Raw genomic sequence first — 15,979 nt, 5'->3', positions numbered from 1 at the left:
CAGAGGTTTTTTTTAAAGATCACCTGGAATATCCAGAGATGACAGACTACTGTGTCAATGACACCCAGTAATAGAAACGCCCTATAATGTTTGTTGTTTCTACTGGATTTGTAGAATTTGGCTTTTTTTTTTTTTTAATGGCTTTAGACATTCAACAGAGACTTCTAGGCAGAGTAAAATGTTTAAAAATGCATTTAAAGTAAGCCAATTGTTGATTATCAAGATCTTTCCTCTTCTATAACTGTAATCATGTGCCTTTGCTTCAGTGTGTAGGGTTACAGTCTGTATGTTAACTATGTATCTTGACATCTTTTCTCCATTGTTTCCACACTTAACAATTTTATAAAATACCCACAGGGAAATTGATTTCCTGTAGCATTTCGTAGAGTACTTGTGCCTCAGCTATTGTGTTGTTCTTAACTACTTGCAACAAAGTGTTCTTTCTTAGAGGGGTAGAAAGGACAGCTCAATACTATCTTAACTTGCTATGAAAATATTCTTGTTTAATGTGTTAAGAGACAATAATTTCCAGTACTGGCTTTTAAAAATGAAAATGCTTTTAACTTTCTCTTTCATGGTTATTAACTATGCCCAGAGTCTTCATTTTAATTACCACAATGCAGTACTCCAATTCTCTTATTTGCTTCATTACCTTTTCTGCTTTGGTTGAGAAAATAATTTTAGAGAAATAAAATCAGACTGTTTCTAATACAATGAAATGCTTTCACCACACTGTTAATGAATCTTTTCTTCATTATAACACAAAGCTGGATGTTGCAGATCTTTTTAAACAAACAAATTAGAAACTTGTTTAGTTTTATGATTAGAGCAGACAAAGAATACAATAAAATTTAACTTATCTGGCTCATTCCTTTAGTTTTTTTGACCTCTTTTCATTGGAAATAGGAGGTGTCTATGGCTTAACTCCATCCTGTATAAGGAAAGCTATTAGTTGCTGGAAGGGTCCCTGGGATTCTTAAATGTAAGACCTGAAACCATAAAACTACTAGAAGAAAACATAGAGGAAAAGCTCCTTGGACATTGTTCTTGATGATGATTTTTTTGGACATAACATCATTTTAGTATATGTGCTGCCGAAGGGAGCACTGGATATAACACCAAAAGCAAAAGCAACAAAAGTAAAAATCAGCAAGTGACTATAGCAAACGAAAGAACTTCTGCACAGCAAATGAAATCATGGATAAAATGAAAAGGCAGCCTAAAGAGTGGGAGAAAATATTTGCAAACCATGTTTCTGATAAGGGGTTAACATTCACAATGTATAGGGAATTCAACTCAATAGCAAAAAAAAAAAAAAAAAAAAAAAACCTAACTAAAATATGGACTAAGGATCTGAATTGACATTTCTTAAAAGAAGACCTTCAAATGATCAGGAGATCACTAATCATCAGGGAAATGCAAATCAAGAAACACTAAGAAATCACCTCACACATTATAAAGGCTATTATCAAAAAGATAAAAGATAACAAGTTTTGTAAAGGATATGGACCGAAGGGAACCCTTGTACACCATCGGTGGGAATGTAAATTGGTGTAGCCATTACGGAAAACAGTATGAAGATTCCTCAAAAAGTTAAAAACAGAACTACTGTTGATACAGTAGTCCCACTTCTCAGTGGTATATATCTGAAAGAAATGAAATCACCATCTTGAAGAGATACTGCACCCCCTTGTTCATTGCAGCATTATTCAAAATAGTCAAAATATGGAAACAACCTATGTGTCTGTCAATGGATAAATGGATTTTTTAAAAGGTGGAATATATATACAATAGAATGTCCTTCAGCCACAAAAATAAGAAAACCTGCTTTTGCAAGGTAGATGAACCTGAAGGTTATTATGCTAAGTGAATAAGACACAAAAAGACAAATATTGAATGATCTCATCTGTGCAATCTAAAAAAAAGTCAAATTCATAAAAGCAGAGAGTATTGCAATAATTACCAGGAGAAATGAGATGAGGGAAATGAGATGTTGATCAACAGGTATGAAGGTTCACTTATGTGGGATGAGTAAGTTCTAGAGATCTAACGTACAGTGTGGTGACTATGATTAATAATACTGGCATTATGTACCTGAAATTTGCTAAGAGAGTTGCCCTCAAGAGTTCTCCCCACCAATAAGTAAATTGTAACTATGTGAAGTGATGGCAATGTTAATTAGCTTGATTGTGGTAATCAATACCTAGTATGTATGTATATATATGTATATCAACATGGTTGTATACCTTAAATATATACAGTTTTTATTTGTCTAGTATACATATATCCACAAGGCTAGGGGAGTGACCAGGTAAGTGCTCTGAGCCTGCACTTCTTGTTGAATTTCGTATTAAAGACATCATGAGAGGATGGATAAGAGCACTGACCAATAGATTGGGAGAGCTGAATGCTAAATTCTGTCTTCACTGCCGCCAATTTATTTTTATTACTGTTGGCATGACATCACCTTTGTCTCCCTACATGCAATTCAATTGAACTAAAAGTTATTGAGCATTTACTCTATGCAAGAGATTTCTGGAGATACTATGTCCAGTTTATATTGACTAATTTTTGTTTGTTGTTAATTTAGCCTTTACAGTGCTTTTGGTCTGTAGTAAATCTAAACAGATAAGTGAGAAAAATTACATGGTAGCTGGAAAATATTTCTCTGAAGAGTCTTTTACTTGTGTGTGTGGAAATGTAAATAGTTGTAGCAAAAGGCTTTGTTGGTGATTTAATTTAAAAGCCACGGAATCAGTACTGTTTTGTGATGTTACATCATTAATTCACAGTTACTACTGATTTACTAAATGAAGGCAGTGGAAACTTCTAAATCTTAGCAGTGCCTACATAATGTAAGAATAACTGTGGTTTACTAGTTGATTTAAAATTATTCTTTTTAGCAAAGTAGAAATTGCACTGGCTTCCTAATTTGAAATACGTTCAATAGTAACTATTTTCATATTTTAGCCAAAGTAAAAAAGACTAAAATATTTTAGCATTATAATGATGCTTTTAGTGAATTAGTAATCATTTAGGTTTAAGAGATGCTGCTTCTCTTAATGTACCAGCTTAGAGGGATATTGATTTTAATATATACTTCTCAATTTTGATTTATAGGATAACTAGAACAAATAGGGCTTTCAGTTCTGGTCATCTGGGATCATTCTTGGAAATCAGCAGTATCAGAAGAAATTCCTCAGTGTTTAAAAAAAGAAAAGAAAAGGAAAAAAAAAGAAGAAAAGGAAACTGAATACAAAAAAACACCCTATTTTACCTTAAGTCCTTATTTCTTAATTTGTATGTACTATAGTAATAGTTTTGCTACCAAATTATAACTGTAAAAATGCTATGTAATATTGTTAGCTTATAAAGGTCCATGATTGGGCCACCTTATAGCACTAGATGCAAAAAATACTGCATTTATCCAGTGTGAAATAATGTCTCTTGAGATGATGAGGATAAATGAGATAGTATGTTTGAATTAACTGTGAGCATATTCTATGTCCTTTAGTTTCATAGTGTCTCTGAGAAGGAAGGATGTGTGAACAGAAAGAGATTGTGGAGGGAGGTAATTTTTGTCACAATTTTAAATTAACAAAATGAAGCAAAATTGCACAATTTAATTCATAACAGAGCCTGAATTAGAACAAAATTCTACCCTTAAACTTCTCTCTGCAAAGTTCTTTAAATAAGAGTATGTGGTTTCAAGTTATTTTGACAAATTTACCTCCTATTTCTAAAACTTGTATAATCATCATCATTGCCAGGAAGAAGAATGTGCCTATTGGAGCACCTGGGTGGCTCAGTCAGTTGGGCATCCGACTTCAGCTCAGGTCATGATCTCGCAGTTCATGGGTTCGAGCCCTGTCTCAGGCTCTGTGCTGACAGCTTGGAGCCTGGAGCCTGCCTCAGATTCTGTGTCTCCCTCTCTGTGCCCGTCCCCTGCTTGCACTCTGTCTCTGTCTCTCTCAAAATTAAACATTAAAAAATTTAAAAGAAAAAGAATATACGTGCCTATTAATGAATCTGACTTTAAGAAGATCCTATACATAAAAATTCCACATTATAAATATAGTTTGGAGAGTTTATAATTTTACTCTGCTGTTAACTATCATTCTTTACAATATGGATGCCTATTTAATAATGAAAATAGTACTTTTATTTAGCATTATATCTTTTCAGGTTTAGCTTAAATACAGTTTTACTTATAACCCTTTCTAGTCCAGCTGTACACGATTTTTTCCTCTTCTGTTCATTAATTTCTTATTTATCACAGTCTTACCACATTTAAGTTGCCTGTTTTATTATTATTTATGTATTATTTTTTACTCTATTGGATTGTCATCACCCAAGTTTTATTGTAGATATTAAGTGCTTAATAGATATTTATTTAATGAACAAAAGTTCACCTATACATGATCAGTGAGTGATGCTCAAGGCAGCAGGAGGGAGGAGTGAGATCCTCTCCCAGGGGACTTAGGGAGGAGGTATTTTCAGTCTGTATTTACCCATCTTCTACTCCCAAATGAGAAGTACTTCCTAGTGGCACTCATGCTGGAAGTGTATCATATGCTATGCATGCACATGTGGGGTGTGTGTGTGTGTGTGTGTGTGTGTGTGTGTGTGTGTGGTGAGTGGAGAGTATCATAAAAGGGAGGAAGGGGAAAGATTTAAATAATCACCATATATAGAGCAAAGCAATATGCCTGCATTCTTGGATAACTGGTAGGGGAATGTAGACTAAAGTGCGTTAGGCATACTAGAAGTAATTTTAAAACAGGTTTTATCATCAGAAATAGCTACTCTGTTAAAGTGTCAGCATAATTAAAACTGCTTTTATAGTAAAGAGGCCCTTCTGTATATTCCTGCTTATGGATGAGACATACCTTGAAGCCTTTTGCAGACAGAAAGTGTAAAAACCAGAATCAGTAGCAATTGACAAGGGCTATTTGGTAAGAAATTTGAAGGTGATGCATACATATATATGCATGCCCATGTGTGTGTAACAATTCTGTTTTCCTTTTATAGACTCGTATAAATCTCTGTGCCACTCTGTAGCAGTGGTGGATAACAAAGACTTAGGTCAGGTAAAGGGGTTTCCTAGTAAGATTTCTTTCCATCTAAATAAATCCCTGCCCATCTCAGAATTGTTGCTTTGTTTTCCTTATTAATATCTGCTTGGTTGTTTTTCTACATTCTTATTCTGTTGAGTCTAATCTTGTGTTAGAAACACATAGGTTTCCTTTTCTTTCTATTTGTCACTGTCTCTGTCCTGTATGAACAAGATCTTTTGAATTTTTCACAGTTTTAAATATTTTTGTTAAAAAAATGGGCTGTGACTGTGTGCTTCTTTAGTGCTTTATTTACTGTTCTCATTCTAGTCATTCATTTTCTCTTCTCTTATTGCTAACCTTGGAGTCTTCTATTGATTACTCTATAAATATGTGGGCCTTTCTCATTCCAGAACCAACCACAGTGGATTTCTTTCCTTTCTACATGTTACCTATGACTAAATAGAGAGATTTAATAGTCTCAATTTAGCTTGGGTTAATGCACATTAAAACCCTTGAATGAAGCTTCATTTCATAAACTGTTCATGTCTGTCTTTCTCTTAGGACTCAGTTCTTATGCTTGCAACATTGCATTCTAATTAAACTCAGGATACACAGATTCCTTAATCTGTGTCTTAAATGCAGATATGTCTTCTTTTTATAAAAAAAAAAATGTCTGTAATTTCAAACATGTAATTATTCTGTTCCTTCACCTTTTTTTTTCCTTAAAAATATGAAGGTTAATGTAAGATGTAATAGGGTATATTACATGTCAGGTATATGGCATATATATACAAATCTATATATTGAAAAACTGTTCTAAAAGAAAAAGTGTATTGAAAAATATATAAAGACGCAAAACCTGAGAGACTATTGAATACTGAAAACGAACTGAGGGTTGAAGGGGAAGGGGAGGGGGGAAAAGAGGTGGTGGTGATGGAGGAGGGCACTTGTGGGGAAGAGCACTGGGTGTTGTATGGAAACCAATTTGACAATAAACTATTTAAAAAATATATATATATTATATATATAATGAATATATATATTTCTTTTTCATTCATATGAATTTTAGAAATATTCATGTGCTGCATTTCTTAAAATTACAAAAAGATCTGACAAATGTTGTGTTCTTTCTTTGCCCTGTTGATAAACTATTGAGTTAATAATAAAGCTGTGGATCATTTTGAGCATGTTACTTATTCCCAGGATCCTTATACAATATTGGATAGAAAGCAAATGATATTGGTCTCTCAATAACTATCACCTATCGTTCTGTTCTTCTCAAATCTTTTGTTGCTAAACCAACTGGAGTCTTAAGTGAAAAGAATCAGCAACTCTAGTACCTGATTGGGGAAACAGTATTGACCAAATCTTGCTGACTTTTATCTGGACATTCTTAGACTTATAAGGACTCTAGCTCTTCAGAAGGCTCTTGATGCTCTCGGTTGTATTTTGATCTAAAAAGACCAGCATCAGTGGCACATTTAAATGTAAAAAATACCTCTTCTGTAAGTAACTCTGCTGCATTTCCCCTTCTCAGCTTTTCCTTCAGTCATTTTATACCTTCACCTTCCTAGCTTTTGTTTCTAGGGCTCTGCTGAACCAAACAGATGATACCCTTGGAAAATAGCTATAGATTTGTGGTTTGGAGACTGCCATTTTTCAAGGCTCATATAAATTGAGAACTGGTTACTTTGCTTCTTACTTTGTGAGAGAAAAGATTCTGTTCCTGAAAGCACCCATTCTTTCTCTTACCTTGCAAACAGAATAGCTTAAAACTTCTTGTTTAAAGTCCTTGTCAAAACAAAATTTTATTTGAAGAACTAAGATGCCTAGGGATATTTAACAGTAGCCCGTAAGAATTACAGCAGAGTTGAAGCTTTAGAATAAAAAGGATGTCTCATTAACTAACCATTGCACCCACTGTTAGATAATATTGTTTTAACTACTTACTATTTATCTTAAAGCAAAGTATACAAATAGAAAAATGGATCTCCTGATTAAAAATCGGCATAACAATGGGTGGGCAGATGGTGAAATAGATAAAAGGGATTAAGAGGTACAAACTTCCAATTATAAAATAGTCACAGAGGTGAACAGTACACATAGAGCATATAGTCAATAATATTTTAATAACATTGTTTGATGACAGATGGTGACTACACTTATCATGATGAGCAGTGAGTAATGTAAGGAATTGATGAATTATTATGTTGTGTACCTGAAACTAACATTACACTGTACATTAATTATACTTCGAAGATTAATAAATTGATATAACACAGCCTCAAGGCAACCGATGTAGAACATATTCTAAATTTTATTGTGAAAATTACTAGTAGCTATCATTAGTTTTTTAAAAAATAAGTTCTGTAACTGATATTTTATAATTGTTGAACTCATATTTTTTATTCAGTGGTTTTACTTCCATAATGAAAGAGTACATTCTGTTTGTGATACCTAGAATTCTGTGGAGATAGGTGGAATTAATAGGTGAATTACAGTTTTTTATTTAAAACAATTTAAGTTTCACCTGGGAAGGTAAGCTCAGCATGCTGAAGTACAGCTGGCATAAATAAATTATCTTGCTTCTTTCATAATGATCTCATCAATGTATGCAGCGTTGAGTTCAGAGATGATCATGCTTGCATGTTCTGAGTGATGGAAAAGCGAAGGATTATTTTTTAATGTAACTGCTTAATTTCATTATTTGTTTAGTGGTGTTTCCTAAGCAACTGTTCTTTTTTACTGCCATCTCTCTAAAATAAACATGCAGTGGATTCTTTGAAATTCAACCCTTAAAGCTGGATATTTTTGCTTAGTAAGATACACTGCCTCAGTCTTGGCTTATTATATGATTTTTGACACTTGTCACTTATACACAGAAGATGGCCTCTCTTCACCTTTGTCTTTCTCCCTGATAGAACCCCAAGGACTGCAGCAAAGCCAAGAAGCTAGTATGTAATATCAACAAAGGCTGTGGCTATGGCTGTCAACTCCATCATGTGGTCTACTGCTTCATGATTGCATATGGCACTCAGCGAACACTCATCTTGGAATCTCAGAATTGGCGCTATGCTACTGGTGGATGGGAAACTGTGTTTAGACCTGTTAGTGAGACCTGCACGGACAGATCTGGAACCTCCACTGGACACTGGTCAGGTAAGAAGCCTGTGTAGTATTTCATGTCTCTGGGTTGAACTGCAGTGTTTGAAATTATCAGAATTCTAGGCACAACTTTATGGCTCATGGTCATCTTTTTCTCTGGATCCATGACTCCTCAACATAACCAAGGTAGAATCTAGAAGGATATTTTATTTTAAAAATGCTGTATGACTAATTTCTGATGTTCATTTTTATCTAGATTTAGCAAAACCACTAAGTTTTTTTAAGGAATGAAATTTACTCTTACTGAGCTCATTTGATACTCATAATTATCTAATAAGGTAGATCAATATATGAGTCTTCTTCATGCTAGAGAGTCACCTGGAAGGCTATTAAGACACTGTCTTCTGACTGAGTAGGTCTGGAGCATGGGGAGTGGGCTCTGTGCTGAGAATCTGCATTTCTAACAGAGTTTCTGAGTCCAGGAATCACAGTTTGAGAACCACTGTGACAGACTATGCAGGTACCTTTTTATCCATTTTACAGTGGAGGACGACGAAACCTAATTTGCGTATGCAATTTTCATTTTATTCAAGAAGCAGTTAATGTGAGTAAGGTGCTGTGCTAGACACTGTAAGAGGTATAAAGATCAATCAAGAATTCTCTTCATCTCCAAGAATGTAGTAATGGAGGAAGTAGAGTATAGACTTTCTCACTGCTAACCTACTGTGCTTTCTGCAGTGATGATCCTTGAACAGGGTCTAAAGGTGGGCTACCTTTGTTAACATCCTCACTTTATCAGTTTGTAATCTTGGGCAACTTACTTAACCTTAGTTCTCTCATCACTAAAATGAGAGGTAATAATTTACTTACCTCTTTAAATTGTTGGTTAGATTGAGCAAAATAATGTATGTAATGCACTTAGCATAGTACTTAATACATGAACTCTAGTAATTATTAGTTATCGCTAATAGCCTTTATTCATTGGATAAATATACAATTGATTACCTATAGTGTGGCAGATACTGAACTAAGTGAGTAGGTGAAATGCGAAGGAAGACAATACATTGTCTCTGCAGTTTCATCTTGTGAGAAGGCAAAGTTTTTTCAAAACGCTGAGGCATCTCTGTAAATACAATTTCTCATGGAGCTGAGCACCATTTTTTTTACAAATTTAAAACACTAGATGTTGAATGAGCAGCTCTGTCATTGGCAAAGTAAATAACTTTAGTTCCTTTGTTTCTTTTTACCTCTGTTGGAAAATATCAGATAATACCTGACTCTTCACAGAAGTGCAGGAAAGTTTACTGGGTAATTTTTATAAAGTGCTTTCAGTTGCTCTGTAAAAGGTTATATAAGAATTTAAAGTATTATATTGTAATGTGAGTTTTGTCTTTCTTAGGATGATTTAGGAGCCTTATTGTCTACATCAATATATTTTTTCTTTGTAACCAAGTTTTAAAGTGAACCTCTTAATCTAGAACCTTAGCTGAGCTTTAATTTTGAGATTACATCTTCCATTGATCTGGTCTGTAGTTCACAGCTAGTGCAAATTAGATATCAGGATTAAGAATACACAGGAAAAGCAGTTCTGTCAAACTCGTTATGGCTAACTTTTTCATTTTGGGAACTTAGTTTAATTTCAAGCCTCTTTGCGTGTGAAAGTACATAGCCAGAGTAGGGCAAGTTTCTTGTGTTGAACTGTTTCTAAGGAGATGCAACTTTTGGGATGGTAGTCAGTTAATAGAAAAGTAAAAAGTTAGCCTCACTAGTCTTACCAAATTTAGTGTATAGTTTGGCCTTGCCTGGAAGCTACAACTAGTTATTTGGTTTGATTTTTAATCCCTTCTGATGCATTTTGTAGTCTGTAGTGGTAACTACAAGATATGAAGGTTAAAAGCCTTGAATTTGAAATGCAGAATTTCTTGAAGTTATAAACAGGTTCTAGAAATCATCCTTCTTTTATTTATGAAGATTCTAAGGCCTAGTAGATAGCAGCTGATTTATAATGCAGCTTATAAATGACAGAACTATGGTTGGCACATTGACTTTCACCTACCTTCAGTCTGCATCCTTCCCAATAAACTCAGGCCAAACACCTTACCCATTAGAACAATGACAGGCATGGAGACTGTGCTGAATATCAAGGAACTAAATAAAATTACCCATTTTATTTACTACCCTGAATCCTATAACTTTTTCCAAACCTTCCATATAATTTCCAGTACTTAAGAGTTATCAGTGGTATTTTTTTCTCAGCCATTTGCAGTCTCTGACTTTAAAGAAGTCATTTTATCGTGGTAGCACAGAATTAAAATTTTAATTAATAGGTCTTTATTTTATCACCACAGGTATTGTATAAAATCATATATTTTTCTTTGTGCTAGCAAATTAAACTGTGCCTGTTGGACACCTTTAATTAATTAAACTAGTGATTATTTTCAGTATGCTTGCAGAACTCATTGTAACTAAAATAATTTAGATGCTAATCTTGTATCTAAAAGAAGGAAGAGATTTATGTTTGAGCTTAGAATATTTTTTTATGAAAGCTGTGGTAACCATCCACTTCTGTTTCTGTTTATATACATTATCTGTATATGTATCTTTTGGAGAATCTAACCTATTTTTAGAATTAGAGAAAACAGAATGAATTTTAATAAGCTCTTTAACATTAATTCTTTAGTTAGCCATAAATCAACTACTACATCTGTTATTTTACTGACTTGTATAAAGAATCTTGGAATATTTCCCCTGGCACCATTGCCATGAAATTATTATTGTTTATACACACTTGACATGATGTGCCTGCAGGTGGAATTTAGTGGTTTCTACTGAAATCTGTCACCAATACAGGAATTAGTATGCACATCTGATCATTTCAATAGCTAAATCATACCTTGTTGTAGGTTGAGTTGTTTTTCTCCTTCATTATTTATGAAACCATATCCTTTGTAGTAAGTAATTTGGTTAAGTGAAGGAAAATATTCAAAATTATGTTTCCAGTTAAAAGTAATAATAATAATCTTCCCTATCACCTATAGATGTTGTATCTATTCTAAAGTTGCTGATAAAATGGTCAGTTTATTTTTCTATATCACAAGATGTTTCCTAAACCTGAACTAACTCCATGATTCTTCCAAATAGATTCCTTATGATAATTCAGAATGGAATCTTGATATTTAATGGTTTGAAGTATTTTTCAACAATTAATTGATTTTTCAAATATATATTAACTACTTTAGGCTACTACAATGACCAGCTTCTAAAATGCTTATCTAGCGGCACCTGGGTGGCTCAGTCGGTTAAGCGACTGGCTCCGGCTCGGGTCATGATCTCACGTTTCGTGGGTTCGAGCCCCGCATCGGGCTCTGTGCTGACAGCTAGCTCAGAGCCTGGAGCCTGCTTCAGATTCTGTGTCTCCCTCTCTCTCTGACCCTCCCCTGCTCACACTGTCTCTCTCTGTCTCCCAAAGATAAATAAAAAACATTAAAAAAATAAAATAAAATAAAATGCTTATCTAGTTGATATAAATACTCTTGAATAGGTATTTAGCAACAAAGAACCACAACATTTAAACTTAGTTCTCTACTGTTTTTTTCATTCTAAAAATTAAACATTTACTCAGATTAGCAGTTAAAACACTTCGGCTGTTTTGTATTTCCTTCTCTTGTCTTTTCTCACAGTCTTAATAAATATGTAGTAAATTGAACTGACTTAATTTGGTAAATCCAATTAGAAAATTCTTTTTTTTAGAAAATTTTCTTAAAACAATGGCTAGTAACAAAAAATGTTTCTAAATATAAAATTTACTGCCCTAGAGATGCCTGATTTAGGTATATCTTCAGGTATATTGCCATTTGCTATATTCAGATATCCAAACTGGTGGTTACCTTCTCTCCATACCTCATTTCAAAAAGATTTTTTTTTTAGTCAAAGAGTTTTATTTGTCATCCTTATCTGGAGGCAATCTTAAAATAAAAGTAATTTAGGAAAAGCACGTGCTGTGTGCCAGGCACCATGCTGGACTGTGTGAGGAAGCCAGATACAGTTCCTGCCCTGTCAGGGGCAGCCTAGGGGGAAAGGCAGGCAGCTGAATGGACTATTAACATATGATATAGGCAAGTTGATAGGATTCTGAAGCTCTTACCTAATACACATTTGGTACTTTTCTGAAAGAAGAGACTTTTATTTATTTTTTTAAATATTTATACATTTTTGAAAGAGAGAGAGTACAAGCCGGGGCAGGAGGTGAGCAGACAAAGGGGGACAGTGGATTTGAAGTGGGCTCTGCACTGACAGTAGAGAGAGAGCCTGATGTGGGGCTCAGACTCACAAACCACAGGCTCATGACCTGAACCAAAGTCAGAACAACTGAGCCATCCAGGCACCCTTGGAAGAAGTGACTTTTAAGCTAAGACCCAAAGGAGTCAGCCAGGTAGAAGAATTTTCTTCATTGTAGAGTTTGATTATTGAGAGACTGAAGTTTTGGTTTGAAAACATGTGTTACTCCTACAGTTTCTGTTTGATGGTTGTATGATTTTGTTCCTCCCTAAAACCAATAGGTTTTAATTCAAGAGTGAAAGTTCTTTGTTTAATTTTTGCACCAGAGAGGAGAAAAATTGGCTTTCAGCTGGCTCTTGATGTTAGCTAGGAACCATTAAACTTTTTTTAATTAAAAAGTTATTGTTTCATTTTTAATATTTTTTAGAGTTTACTCTTGGTAAAATTTTAAAAACTAACAAATACTACAAAGTCATAAAATTCAGAAAAAACAACAATATTTTTATTGATTAACTATCTAAAACACTTCTATAATGCTATTTTCCCTGCATTTAAAAATTGGATAATTTATATAACAACAATTTTGCATTATCATTTTATATGTAAAGAAAATAAGGGTAATTCAGTCTTCTAGCTTGGTTAATCAAATTATTTTTCAAGTTTCATTGAGATATAATTCATATTATATTAGTTTAAAGGTGTACAACCTATAATTTGATATAGGTATACATTGTGAAAGTATAGTTAATGCAGTAAATTTAGTTAATATCCATCATCTCACAACTTAAATATTTTTTTCTTGTGATAAGGACTTTTAAGATTTACTCTTTTAGCAATTCTCAAATATATAGTACAGTATTGTTACCTATAGTCATCATGGTGTACATTATATCCCCAGAACTAATTTATCTTTAAATTGGAAATTTGTACCTCTTGAACTCCTTCACCCTTACCCTCCATCCCTACCCTTCCCTACCTCTGGCAAAAAATACCACTCTGTTCTCTGTTTTTGTGAATTCAGATTTTTTTTTAGATTCTGCACACAAATGAGATCTCTCTGACCGATTTTCACTTTGCATAATGTCCTCAAGGTTCATCCATGTTATCACAAATGCTGGGATTGCCTTCTTTCTCATGGCCAAATAATGTGTGTGTGTGTGTGTGTGTGTGTGTGTGTGTGTGTGTGTGTATTTCTTTATCCATTCATCCATTGGTGGCCACGTAGGTTTTGTCTGTGTCTTGGCTATTGTGAATAATGCTGCAGTGAACATGAGGGTGCAGATATCTCTTTGTGGCAGTGATTTCATTTCCTTCAGATACCTACCCAGAAGTGGGATTGCTGGATCAACATGGTAGTTCTACCATTAAACTCTTTAAGCAAATATCTATTATATCAAAAGGAAAATCTTTACCAAGTAAAGCAAAGCACAAATTAAATTATACTTCAGATTTTCCTGTGAACTAATATTGTTAACTTTTACAAAAATACTAAGATGTCTATTAGAATTATCTAAATGGGCCAGCCAGGATGTACCCTTAATAACGGCTAATCTCATGTTGACATTGATAAAGTAATAAAGTGGTTAAGAGTCTATAGATATAATATACCTATTAGGATAGACTATGGATATGCTTCTATGTGGCATTTTTACAATAACATTTTCAACCTTTAGTGATTGATTAACAGAAACTCTGAATAAACGCAAATAATATTTTAGATCCCTTATGCTGTAAAAAACATCTGTATATCTCTGGTTAGGTAATGTAACAAAGAGGAAAAGATCCTGAACTATGAGTTTTATTATAAAGGATCTTACTTCTGTCATTTTAGCTTTCTGAACTTCAGCAATTATAGCTTCTGAACTTCAGTTTAGCTCTACAAAAAGCTCATGATACTCAATACCTACCTCCCTGTCAACTTTTATAGGCTGTAATCACAAGGGAAAATGATTAAAAGCTGTCACAGGTATACAGATGATTTTCACATACAGTCTATTTTCATTATGTATGTTTGGTCCCCTGATTTTAAAATACAAACATGATAATGGAATATATTGTTAGATTATAACTTGCAACAACAGGAAAGTTATCTTTTTACTCTAAGATGAAAATTAAACCTATATAGGAGCTTCATATAGCTTTTCCTTTTTAAAATTGTAGGATTAAATGAAAAAATTGAAAGAGAGCCAGAGAGGAGAAAGAACTTCTGAGAAAAACTTCTAGACATTAAAATATCTCTGTGCTTAGTAAACCCACCACTTAATCATAGTAGAAATCTGGACCAAACAGTTTCCCCTGCAGCTACCTTAGCCTCCATCTCAATACATTTTCTATACCAACACACCTCAGATAGAAGATTTACTACCACCTAGAACAGTGGCTAACAGTAGTGCTTTTTAAAGTGGTTGAGTTTGGGGCCAAGAGGTGGTGGTACAGGGCTCTCTATAGCTTGGAGAGTGAGTTGGTGCCATTCATGGTTGAAAGCTAGCTGTCCATGCTTCAGGTTTCTAATAGGTCTCTCTGCCATCCGTCCTACTCCTTTGAAGAATTACTGACCTACACAAGTATCATTTCAGGTACATAAGGTACATATATGTTGAGTTTCAAATATATGACTTCCGTTTTGCTAATCATGGTTCATAAAAGAAAGGTCTTTGTTTCAGCTACGTAAAATACCAGTTAGATTATATGTATGTCTCAGAAGAACTCAAACTATTTTTTAACTGTGAAATTTCCCGTATCTTCAGCTTCCCACTTAAGGGCATAAAGAGAAGTCTTTGATATATCATTTGTAGTTAGGAAATACAGAAATACAGGTTTAAGGAGCTGAAGCTTTGTCCACACAACAGCCTTGCCCAGGGTGAGCACACATAAATATTTATTTCCAAATTTATCCTACAAGTGCTTCTCAAATTAAGTTACATGTAAACTTGGGGAAAGTGAGTCAGAGGTTTATAAACTGCCAGGATAAACATGGTAAATTTTCCTGAAAATTCATATAATTTTATTTGCTGGTATATAAGTAAAATTATTTTTTTAAATATAACACAATTTATTTTTTTAACGTATGCAATTATTTTCCTTCATTTACAATACAGTAGTTACAATGACATTCCAAACAGAAAAGCAAAGTAAAAAATCAAAACACCAACTTCTATTTCATGTAATTAGACTTATACAGAAATTAGAAGGTTAAGTAACAACTAGTTAATCACCTAATTTCACAGCTATCTGAAGTGGCGATCGTTATATAGCAGCTTATCTATGATACATTCAAGATACATGATATAATTTATTACTTGCCCATAAGCTAAAACACAGCCTGCTTAATATCTTTCCTTAAATTCCACCTCTATTCTACAATGTACTTGAGGTCCATGCAAAAAAGTAGCTGCCTTTTATATAGGAAATGGATGATTAAGTCTTTGGTGCTGTAAAAGCAACTTCATTTAAACATAACCACCCCCACCACCAAAAAAAGAAGAGGAAAAAAAAAAAAGTAAAGAAAATAATAAGGGAAAAACCCTAGACACACTTCC

General features: G+C 33.9%; 1 protein-coding gene across 9 annotated transcripts in view; it reads left to right on the top strand.

Moving 5' to 3' along the window:
* The window catches only part of FUT8 (fucosyltransferase 8), a 291,085-nt gene that overhangs the window by 224,494 nt on the left and 50,612 nt on the right, over positions 1-15,979 (top strand). For all 9 annotated transcript variants that reach the window (XM_029950670.1, XM_029950669.1, XM_029950671.1 and 6 more), the window contains one exon: positions 7,979-8,216. In XM_029950670.1, the coding sequence (XP_029806530.1) occupies positions 7,979-8,216 (238 nt within the window). The remainder of the gene's footprint in view (positions 1-7,978; positions 8,217-15,979) is intronic.

Source organism: Suricata suricatta, chromosome 9 (assembly GCF_006229205.1).
Source record: "Suricata suricatta isolate VVHF042 chromosome 9, meerkat_22Aug2017_6uvM2_HiC, whole genome shotgun sequence".
Lineage (NCBI taxonomy): Eukaryota > Metazoa > Chordata > Mammalia > Carnivora > Herpestidae > Suricata > Suricata suricatta.
The sequence above is the reverse complement of the archived record's forward strand: the minus strand, read 5'-3'. Positions and strand labels throughout refer to the sequence as shown.